This window comes from Schistocerca americana, chromosome 2 (assembly GCF_021461395.2).
Source record: "Schistocerca americana isolate TAMUIC-IGC-003095 chromosome 2, iqSchAmer2.1, whole genome shotgun sequence".
NCBI classification, from domain to species: domain Eukaryota; kingdom Metazoa; phylum Arthropoda; class Insecta; order Orthoptera; family Acrididae; genus Schistocerca; species Schistocerca americana.
The window spans coordinates 590,686,036-590,698,567 of NC_060120.1; the positions used below are offsets into that span (position 1 = coordinate 590,686,036).

At 38.2% G+C, this 12,532-nt stretch overlaps 1 protein-coding gene across 1 annotated transcript in view; it reads right to left on the bottom strand.

The window, feature by feature from the left end:
• LOC124591436 overlaps positions 1 to 12,532 on the bottom strand; it is a 312,247-nt gene that overhangs the window by 102,637 nt on the left and 197,078 nt on the right. Inside the window, exons 12-13 of the mRNA XM_047131731.1 lie at positions 6,663 to 6,798; positions 2,088 to 2,154 (exon numbers count right to left, since the gene is read on the bottom strand). Coding sequence (XP_046987687.1) covers positions 2,088 to 2,154; positions 6,663 to 6,798 — 203 coding nt within the window. The remainder of the gene's footprint in view (positions 1 to 2,087; positions 2,155 to 6,662; positions 6,799 to 12,532) is intronic.

Here is a 12,532-nt window from a genome sequence, read left to right on the forward strand (position 1 = left end):
ACTTAACCAGAGCAAAGAGTTGGCTCCAAAACAAAGTTTTCATTCTGTCAGCAGAGCATGTAACAATCTGAACCATCCTGAAAGGTTAAAAACACCTTCTGAATAATTTTTTACAAATTATTTTATCACCAACTTCACGGCCTCATTAGCATTGGTGGCTGCTAAAACCCAGATAATAGATTGGATTCCAAATGTGCATGACGTATCTTTCTGAAGTAGAAGGCTACATAACACAGTCTAAATACATTGTGGCAATTTCAGTCCATTACATAAAATATTGCCAAGATTGAGGTTTTCTTGGTTGAAGTACCAAATTTATATGAACTGATTCTTGTTGTGTGAGAGGGCAAATTTTGCTTTACTAATGTTCACAGCAAACAGTACCCACCCCACTACTGTAAGTCTTTACCTGACGCATGAACTGGCAGAAAGTCAGTAGTTACTAATTCTGGTCGATATAAAAAAAGAGGCAGAAAATGAAGTCTGAATATTCTGTACAGGTACACAAAATGGGTGCTCAAACATATTGTTATTTAAAAAAATTAATTAAAAGCTCATCCTTGCTTTTGTATGAATAAGGCAAATTATTATATGCAACTTTCAATCGCAACCAAGCAACAGAAAATATACCTAACAATCTGAAATCTCCAAGGTCTGCAATGTTGTGTAGACCCTATAAGAACTTATTGCTTAATGTAGCAGTAGGCAATTCCAAAATCTGTGTTGAGTACCCAAACACCAAACTCAATATCAGGCAATTGATGTGCCTCACAGAGGCTTACTGCCTTTAAAATGGTGGATACAGCATGACCTCTGCCTCATGAAAATCAATGGACAGTAGGAGACATGCAGAAATATTCTTTTCTTGCAAATCAGCAATTGTTCATTTTTAAAAGGCATGGTGTTTGGCCAAAGGTATGCACTGTTCCTAAATAAATATCTGCTAATAGTGGGTGCACACATTACCTTTATAGCCTAATATCTATGCGAGCACTCGTCACCAGAGAATGAAACTAGTACTACTCAAACTGCTATTATATGCCATTATTACTGCTCTGCATATGTTTTGCATCAGAAATTAACCTTGTTACACAAAAGTCTTAGCCTGAAATGTTTCAGTATCTTTTCATGTATGTGGATTCCCATTAACATGTCTACATTCCAGGAAACACAGCACGAGTTACTTTATGCACACACAAAAACTAACGTATGCTATATTACCTGGGCCTTTCATACCACATGCTATATATTTCCAAAATGATTTACTGAGTATAAAAATTTTGTAAAACCCCTATTGTACACAAGGTTTTATCTATCAAGGACACATGCAGATACACATTGTATGCTCTATATGCTACGCAATGTGCCCGACTGCACTTGTAAAATTTCTTGGATTTTTTGCTGCGCATTACATTCCTTTCAGTTATCAAGAACAGATTTCTTAATTTTGCCCATCAGTCGCTTCACTTACCCTTGTACAGTAACTCCACAATTAATTGTTCTAATGTTAATAAATCATTTCAATAAACAGAATGATGATAATAGCAGGATACTTTCTCAACTATTAGCACAGCCACTGAAGTTAATGGTTGCCTATGAGGAGGATTAAATGTTACTATAAAATATTACTCTTAATGAAAACTGATCATAGAAAACAAATAAATTTAAATGTTACATAAAACTCACAGAAAAGGCAAATGAAAGCCGTACAACAACTGTGTGACAGTGAATGTTACAAATACTTCGTCATGGTCTTAGGAAGTGGGTACAGAATTTTCAATGAAATAATCAACGCCAAGTGGTACAGTCCTTTATCATAAATTTTAGACTAACCACCCATTCAGAACTGGGCTATACTACCTTCACAGGCATGATTACCCAAAACACCACTACCAGTGTTTCACAGCAAGTAGTGGGCAAAAGAATAATGCCATTCTCATACATTGAATAGAGTTATGCAAAATATCAGTTCAATATATTAAACTTTTGACTACAAAATACACTAGTATGATGACAATCAACTACAGTAATAACTTCAATTAACTAATATAACATCTTTTACTTACTTTAACAATCCAGATACATACCTCTTCTCCCGATCTCCCAGTAGAGCTGCGATACGTCTGAGTGAGGGTCTGCAGAAACCATGGTCTTCTGTAACAGATACTCCAGTGTCATAATACCTACGTATATAAGCCAGGCTGAGGGTCATATATAATATAGAGAAGTATTAAATTTCCGCTCCACATTTTCAAGGAAGAAAAGGAATGATGAAAAAGTATGCCAACATTCAGGATGTGGTACAATACTTCAGTTGGCTAACTATTAGATTACAAAATTCGTATAATGTGACTTAGAACTGACACTTTGTCAGGAACACATGGCGCTGTGGAACGGAGTTGCCATTTCCTCTACAGGAAACATGCACAATCTTGCATTTCGCTCAAATCATAAAAATTTGTAAACTATTTGATGTAAAAAGATAGAAATGGCATAAGTGTCATTAGGAAGAGCTGCACTATGTTTCCATTTCAGTTTTATTTGCAGTAGGAATGTTTTAAGGCAATATATAGAAAGCTTACAAAAACGGTCTCCCTGAAGACGCTACTGAATTTTTGACATGTGGGAAACTTTTTGTTACTGAATATAGGTAACCCGGAGATAACTTAAGTGAGATGCATGAAACTGCGCTCGTGCATTAAAATCTCAGGTGGGTGCCCACTTTGTATCATTGCTAAAATTAGTGTGTTAGGTTACTACTCAGTATTGCAACAACTATAATGACAAATATTGAGAGGGAATTAATTTGTGCAATTAAGACCAACTTCCTGATCTGAGTTTCATTCGGACTCCGTTGCTTATTACAGTCTTCTTATTAATGGTCGAAAACTAATGAAAATATAGTTTTTCCAAATATTTAAAGTGCAAAACACCAACATTCAGTTGCACACACCTGTGCATTTTTTCTGTGATGACAATGGAATAACTCTACTCACAAAGTTCATGTCACTATCACTGATATTTGAAGTGACGCTCCCACTTCATCCTGCCACGCTTTTTCTGTGATGTGCTGTGGATGACTGACGGATTTTTTCCAGTCTTCCGAGGTGACTTTCCTCATATTGCCGAGTTCTTTGACTGCAGTGAGCTTGATTTTACTATTATTTTTATTATTATTATGGTTGGTCGTATGTTTCTGCCAGCCATCAATTCCATGTATGCGGAACCATAGTTTATGGGACAATATTAGATCCGTAAGCTGCAGTTTTCTACATTTTTCACTGCCCTAGATATTTCGACACTGATGCCACTTATCTCATGCTTTCATTTTATTATAGTATGCGTTTTGTCAACAACATAGTGGTTGGCAGCATTATCACAAACAATTGTCAACAGTGTATCCACTTGATTGACCTTGTTTGACAATCCCCACATAAAAAGTGTGACATTGAACTTTCCTATGGAATACCATTAACTAACTTGCTTCGGACATCATTCAGTGTCACACAACAAATAACAGTAATAACACATTAAATATAAAGGGCAATGAAATTAAAAAAAGGCAAGAGGAAAAAAGTGTGTAATTTATTTTTTCAAAACTAATTGCCGTAACAGTTAACACATTTATCCCACTGTGGGAAAAGATGGTCTCATCCCTCATAAAAATATTTGCAGTTGCCTGAATGAAAAACTGGTAGAAGCCGATCTCAGGAAAGATCAGTATGGATTCCATAGAAATATTGGAACACGTGAGGCAATACTGACCCTACAACTTATCTTAGAAGAAATATTAAGGAAAGGCAAACCTACGTTTCTAGCATTTGTAGACTTAGAGAAAGCTTTTGAAAATGTTGACTGGAATACTCTCTTTCAAATTTTGAAGGTGGCAGGGGTAAAATACAGGGAGTGAAAGGCTATTTACAATTTGTACAGAAACCAGATGGCAGTTATAAGAGTCGAGGGGCATGAACGGGAAGCAGTGGTTGGGAAGGGAGTGAGACATGGTTATAGCCTCTCCCCGATGTTATTCAACCTGTATACTGAGCAAGCAGTAAGGGAAAAAAAAGAAAAATTCGGAGCGGGTATTAAAATCCATGGAGAAGAAATAAAAACTTTAAGGTCGTCAATGACATTGTAATTCTGTCAGAGACAGCAAAGGACCTGGAAGAGCAGTTGAACAGAATGCACAGTGTCTTGAAAGGAGGATATAAGATGAACATCAACAAAAGCAAAACGAGGATAATGAAATGTAGTCGAATTAAGACGGGTGATGCCGAGGGAATTAAATTAGGAAATGAGACACTTAAAGTAGTAAAGAAGTTTTGCTATTTGGGGAGCAAAATAACTGATGATGGTCGAAGTAGAGAGGATATAAAATGTAGACTGGCAATGGCAAGGAAAGCGTTTCTGAAGAAGAGAAATTTGTTAACATCGAGTATAGATTTAAGTGTGAGGAAGTCGTTTCTGAAAGTATTTGTATGGAGTGTAGCCATGTATGGAAGTGAAACGGGGACGATAAATAGTTTAGACAAGAAGAGAATAGAAGCTTTCGAAATGTGGTGCTACAGAAGAATGCTGAAGATTACATGGGTAGATCACATAACTAATGAGGAGGTATTGAATAGAATTGGAGAGAAGAGGAGTTTGCGGCACAACTTGACAAGAAGAAGGGACCGGTTGGTAGGACATGTTCTGAGGCATCAAGGAATCACCAATTTAGAATTGGAGGGCAGTGTGGAGGGTAAAAATCATAGAGGGAGACCAAGAGATGAATACACTAAGCAGATTCAGAAGCATGTAGGATGCAGTAAGTACTGAGAGATGAAGAAGCTTGCACAGGATAGGGTAGCATGGAGAGCTGCATCAAACCAGTCTCAGGACTGAAGACCACAACAACAACAACAACAACAACATAACCATGATTGTATCCAGGTGTGCATCTCTTCGTTTCATGAATACCTTTCTTCAGAACTGCAAAAGTATGGAAATCACGTGGAGGCAAATCAGGACTATATGGAGGATTTGTGAGGGCTTTACAGCAGAACTTCTACAGCATAGTCCAAGAGTAGGCATTTGGAGTGACTATGTTTAGCTTATGTTACAGCACTGCCCTTGTTAAGATGTGATGCACTGTTGAAGCCCCACTGTTCCAATTCTTTGTCATAAACTCTTTATGGCTGACTACTTCAATATGCCAATCAAAGAATCACATCCACACCTAGGTTTGATTTAATGAAAGCCAAAAGCTGAATATTGAGTTAACTGGCACAATCCTGAAAGAACGTACTGTATGTAAATGAAGCAAAGCTGCTGAAATAGTTTTTGTAAAACATTTTACATGTAGCATAAAATATAAAAACCTCTCACATTTCGGATTCTTACATTTTTTTGCTATGCAACTGTTTTCAAACAACTGCAAGGAAATTATTGATTAAAATATTTGATTATTTCATACTGTAAGTCTCACATCACAGCCTGATGATATGGTGGTTATCATTTTGTAATTGATCATATATTAGAATACTTCGAAGTTGAGTAACTCACTGATCATTGTTTGAACAATTTGCAGTGAATTAAGAGGGTAAATTGCAATTGCTAATGTGAGGGAAGCATGAAGTGGCAGATAAATTGTTGTCATATTTTAAAATGTGTCCCTCAACCATCTGTAGAAGTATATCAAAATCTTCGGTATTCATCCACAATTTCTGAATCCCATTCAAGATCATGCCCAAGTCTTTATGATCTTTAAGAGACTTAAATCTGTTTCTTGCTAGTGGAGATTCATTTACCAGTCTTATGTACAGTTTGAAAGTGTCCAAACAAATAACATTTTTCGCCACGACATGCAAAGAATAAGATTCACATACATGTTTGACTCGGAGAAAGTATGAAGCAGAAAGTTGAATCATCCGCTGCTGCAAAACTTACTTTTTACAAACAAAGTAAAGCTGTATCTCGTGCTGAAGCAGATTTTCACAAATAATTGAAAATCACAGATTTAGGATTCACATATATCCCCCCCCCTGAACAACTTCAATACGCTGGATCTCACATAGGTGACTTGAATGTCCTTAACCAGTTATTCAACCAGGAAGAGTGGAGCTACAGTGTAACATGGATTCTGAGACATGTTTCGTTTCTGGTGAATCTCTAGTTCAATGAAAGGTGAATGCTAGGTTAAAAGGCAGAGCAAAAAAAAAAAGAGAACCAAACAGGATTCAATCCCACAACTTTTTGGTTTCAAGCCACATACTCTACCACTAGACCACCACATCAATTACGAATTTGGTCACACTTCCTGCACTCTATAGTCACTGCTGCTCTCAAGTTATGGCTAATGTTTGCTTTGTGGCAATGGCGATGTTTTTCACAACTTAATTCATCATAATTCAGACTACTTGTATGAAATATTTATACCTGACTTGACATGAGATTCAGGAGTTACAACTATGCGACAGACATATGAAGAGAAACAATTATAGTTTCAGATAGTGACTGCACCCTTGTATTGGGGGAAGGAAGTAAAATCCATTAACTGCATGTGTGACAGAAATTACCAGTATGTAACTCAGCACTAACTTTGTGTTACTTTGAAGCCTGTGATTTTTTATTTGGGGTTCCAACCAATATAAATATTAACAAAAAAATTACAATATTCATACCGTAATTGTTCAGCAGGCGTGACTGGGCGGGAAAATATTCTTCCTCGTGAACAATGTCCGGTACGATGATGAAATCGTGGTCTGGGCACGTAGTATCTTCCTCCAACATGCAGCATTCGTGGACATCTTAGTGATGCTGTTTAAATACAATTGAGATTGGATTCCATTAGGAAGTTTGTGCACCGTAACCACACAACAAGTATTGTAAACAAGGGAATCTCTAGCACTGCCCGTATAAATCTGAAATCTTTTTATTATTATTACTGCATGTCATTTTCAGTCACAGAGTAATCATCTTCAGTACTAAAATAAAAACAGTGTCAACCTAAATGACCAATATACAAACATATGTGTCATTTACAATGGAGAACATCAAGTTTTACAAGGTAAAATACACATTAAGACTCCTGTGGACTCACACAATTGTGCACAAAGACCATGCCAACTAGCAGGTAAGATTTAAGCTGAGCCAGCTGCTTACAAAAGCCTATGAATCTAAGCACCATGTTTGTGGTGGATGCCATCAGTGTGCTATTTGCTGAATACATGTACAATACACAGTATTTATTCATATAGAAAACAATAGGTTGTATGGAGGTTTATATGAAAACAGATTACAGGGTTAGAGAGTTAAAAACATTGATATAGTGCAAGAAAATATGAATGCTACTAATGCAAACTAGGTTGTTGAATAGGATTACAATCTATTTAGAACTGCTTATGTACCAATAGAATTGTCTTTTCCACAAGTATGTGTTAATGGAACCATGGCAACATCAATAAAACTGCAGCAGATATTTAAAACACGTTTATTTCTTATTCAAATTTCTTGTCCACCTGGTACTGGAAACCAGAACAAAATCATACAACTATGCCCTCTGGTGTGCCAAATCAAAATAAATCTGTCTCAACGTCATTTTACAAACTATTTCTGTGATAATGTTGAAAATTATTTATAGAAGACTTTTATTCCTTCAATAAACCAATATTTATATTAGAGACAAGCCATTTTAAAAATATTTACTTCCAAATTCTATTAGATGAACTGATACAATGTGCTTATAATGATATTAAGAATAACTTTTTATACTAACAACCATACATCACGAAAAATACACTACCGTAGTTTGATGTTATGGATCATTAGGAAAATAATGAGGACCAAGTTAGCAAAATAAGTATTTACATATGTACTCTGTGGAAAACGTTCTCGTACTGTGAGCAGCTCACGTGGCACTGTGAAAGCGCTAACTCAAAAGTGTTTAAAAGTCTTCTTCGGAGACTGATGGACATCTCATGTTTCAGCCTGGGGAGCCAGCCAGCCCACAAAGAACTCTCAAAAATGGGTGCTCTTTGTCATTGTCTGCTCATTGAGCAGGGCACCGGCAGGTGATTTTTGACTGCGGAATATCTCCATCTCTTCGACGAGGCTACACTCCACACAAAGACTACCAGAAAAGACTTCCTAACACTTAACTCTATATAGAGCTGCATGCCCTCAGGAAAAATTATGACTGCAGTTTCCCCTTGCTTTCAGACATTTGCAGTACCCCCATAGCAAGGCAATGTTGGCTGATGTTAGAAGGCCGTATCAGTCATAATCCAGACTGTTGCCCCCGCAACTGCTAAAAGGCTGCTGCCCCTCCTTAGGAACCAGGTGATATTTATAACAACAAGAAATGGCCTAAGGGGCACCTCTGAAGCACCTGTTCATAAATCAAAGGAAGGAAATGAAATACTAGAAGCACTTAATGTGATTGCACTTAATGTGATTGCACTTCAATGACTGAATCTACTCACAGCAAAAATATTAACTGATTTGACTTAGACGGGCACTTTGTTGTAAAGTAGATGCATTTTTGCATATGAATATACTTTCTTTTCCAAGATTGTTCACCACACCACCCCTCAATCATGGGAGTTTTAGACAAACCAATCGCCTGCTTCCACATGATAATGTGATGGCGAATAACTATTCACATTCTCATCTGGAGGCATGCGCTTTGTCTGGTGGTGGAGGTAAATTTCTTTGGGTGCAAGACACTCACGTACAAAATTTGAGGAAATAAGTGTGGTTAAAATAATAACATAAAATTTCTTCTAGAGTAAAAATGTAAAATCTTCCTAAAAAGCACACACAGAAATAGTGCACGTGCTCTCTTACGTATGCACACTCTATCGCATTAGCAAAAATTATTTACATCTATTCCACATCTTCCACAATAATGTAAAATGATTAACTGTGAATTGTACCTCATGTTCAGAAGTCCTAAATCCTCAACGACAAAAGGCTGTCAATTCTTCAAATTTAGCAGCAGGTGATGGCAGAGGCCTATAACACAATGTGCGTTAAAAACCTCACAGAAAACATAAGGGTGATGCAGCTGTGCAATATCGGTGAGAACCTCTGCATAAATGTTTTATGGGACCTGGTTGGTGGTCATGCAGCATCTATGTATACTTCCCTATGACAACAGCTGGTAGCATGGGAGACAGAAATTATTTTATGCTAGGTCCAGCACTGCAGATATATTCACAAGTGTTAGTGTTACTTTCAGTGTGTGCTGGTAAAAAGCTCCATCTTAATGTGCTGGCTGGTCACATTTTTTGTATGTTCAATGTCCACTGCATGCCACTACAGTGGATCCATAGCGCTGAAACTTCAAAATTGGATTTTAGTTCACAGATCTAACTATAAGGGAAATGAATCCTGTTATAATACGTTTATTTGATAGTCAGCAAGCTAAAGGTCAATGTACAAGTGCAGTGGTCTAATATAGTTCACTGATACCCTTCTAAACAGTCTCCCATCTTACTCTTTATTTTCAGGATGTCACACCATCCACTTCCCAATTTTGTTTCAGTTACTCTGCATCATTAATGCAGAGAACCATAATACGAGGTGATCAAAACAAAATTGGTCCAGAAACATTTGAATGACTAACAGGGAAATTACCCTTGTTAATCAAAAGAGGAATACTGAAAACCATGATTCTGATACAGCATTTGGTTGCTGTCACATGTCTGTGAATGGGCATCTGCCGCATGCTCTGTTCCGAGTACTTAGCCATGCCATAACATTTGAGTGAGACACAGGAGCAGAAGTGACCACCTGAATGCAACACAGGATGGTGTTCACAATAAAACACTGAATGTTCATTGTCAAGTGTTACGAGAAACACAATGTATAGAAAATGTGTGTAGAGTCATTTCTACAAGAATTCCGAATGGAGGTTTTTTGGCAAAACCTCCAGCAAAGTCTGCCATGCAAAACTCTTTGGCAAAACCTCCGGAAAAGTCTGCCATGCAAAACTCAGTGGGAAAACAACAGAAAATATTGCTTGAGTTAAAAAAAGGTTGTCAGATGCAATCTCAATGCAGTTTATCTGTGCACGTGGGAATTAAGAGAGTCTTCGCTACAGTCGACATAATAGTTTTGCAAGAGTCAGCAACCATTTAGAAAATAAAGATAATTCTCATTTATTGCTCCATTTCAGTTAGACATTTTTAATTAGATTACATGTTTCGATCACTCTGGATAATCTTCAGATTTCAGTACTCCAATATGTGATTCTGGGAAGAAAAGACCAGTTGCTGATGCAACTACTTAGATCTGGAAATGATCCAGAGTGATCAAAACATGTAATCTACCTAAAAATGTGCAGAGTTGGAACAATAAATGAGAATTGTCTTAATTAAGAGAATGTCAAGCTTAAACATTATCAAAAAGAACCTGCACCTGTGTCCTTACAAATTTACTGTTGTCGATGAGTCAAAGTGTGAAGATGAACTTTCGAATGTTGAGTTCTGCCAGTGGCTTCTGAGTGAATTGTAGTCAGGACTTTAGGAACATCATCTTCAGACGAGGTCTGGTTCAGCCAGTCAGTATGTGAACTCACAGAACATGCACCACTATGCAGCAGAAAATCCCCCATCAGTACTCTGCAATCTGCCACTGCATAATCTCAAGATTGGCATTTGGTGTGCAATGTCTGAAGTCAATATCATAACAAAATTATTTTAATAAAGTGCTAATGCTAACCACTATGTCCAGAAACTGTTTAAGCCATATGTGGATCAACTCCCAGGAGATAAATTACTGGATGGATATTTTCAGGATGACAGAGCAATAGCACACACTGCCTTGACAATCTGGTCACGAGTGCCCGAGGTGTTCGATGAGGGGGTGACAATCAGCAGAGGTAGTGCAATCTCTTGGTCACTTTGATTGCCTGATCTCTCTCGCCATGATTTTTACATGTGGTGCAAATTGAGGGGACAGTTGTATCAAAATAATCTTCTAACACTGTAAGTGTCCCTGTGATACGTAACATTCCCCTTTCATGCTGCGTAGTGTTCTCCGATGCTTCCATTCAAGCTTTCCGTTATAGGTAACACTAGTGCTGACCAGTTCCAGTATAGGAAGCCCAGGTTCAATAAACCAACCCTTTTCCAAGTCTGGGTGATTTCGGTGAGGTACTAAAATTTTGACACAACCTAAATTTTAGGAGCAGCACACCAAATGCTATGAACACGTTACAACTTCCTCCTCCCCTTATGTGCCCAAAGATGTCCAATCAGCACTAGTCTGGTTAAAGACCTCACAGCAGCCTCTGAGTCACCCACTTCTCTTGGGACAGCATACTGTTGGCTTTAGCAGGTTATTGTGTATGCTATGCAACCCAAAAGATACAGTCCTTCACATGAAGCAACTGCATGGCTAGGCAAATGTGAGAGGACCCAGGAACAGTGGTAGCAGTGTATTGTTCACAGTAAGTAATTGGTATAGACTGAAATTTGACTCCACCATCATTTCACTTGGCATATCCCTGAGACACATTACAACACTGCCAATATTATATAAAGGGACCAATAAGACAGCTCCTGCGCTGTTCATGAGAGCAGTTATCAAGTTACCAGGCTGTACTTTATTGCATGTTTTCCCTGCTCAATCACATGAAACTACTAACCTGGCGGACAAGTACGTGCTACATAAGGACATCACACACTTACCCTACACCTAAAACCTGTTGAATGAAATTAGAATTATATTAATACCTTCAGCTGCTAACGGGCAGGGACAGGTGGAAATGTGTGCCCCGACCATGACTCGAACCCGGGATCTCCTGCTTGCATGGTACACACACTATCCATCTGAGCCACCGAAGGCACAGAAGATAGCATGACTCCGGGAACTATCGGACATGTCCAAAAGAAGACACCATATCCATACAAGTATATAGTTCTGGCAACACCGGCCATGACATTCTTCTTCTGTGTATATGCACACATATTCCCCAAACTCTTACGGGACTTGGTATGAACATCTTCCATGAGTAATGAGTGTGTTGAGGTAGGACACTACGAATGTAGTGTGTGGACATACAACGTGAGAATGTGGGTCTTGCGGGAGGCATGCATGCAGTCGCGCTATCCTCTGTGCCCTTCGTGGCTCAGATGGATAGAGCGCCTGCCATGTAAGCAGGAGATCCCAGGTTCGAGTCCCAGTCGGGGCACACATTTTCACCCGTCCCCGTTGATATATATCAACGCCCGTTAGCAGCTGAAGGTATTAATACAATTCTAATTTTGTTCTAGACAGCTGCAGGTCATCAATGGTCTCTTTTCTTTCGGACATGTCTGAAAGAACAGACACCATATCCATATAAGTATAAAAAACCTGTTGAGTACAGATAACTGTAGCTTTATCACTGCCACCAAAGATCCTTGCTGACATTCAGAGAGCACATGTCCAGCAATGATATGTGTTACTGGATAACTTGGTACACAGTATGGGAAGTCATTGTGAACCCTGTATTACAAGTGTCACACTCTATAGTGTAGTTTCAGGTCTCTGAGACTGCACACAT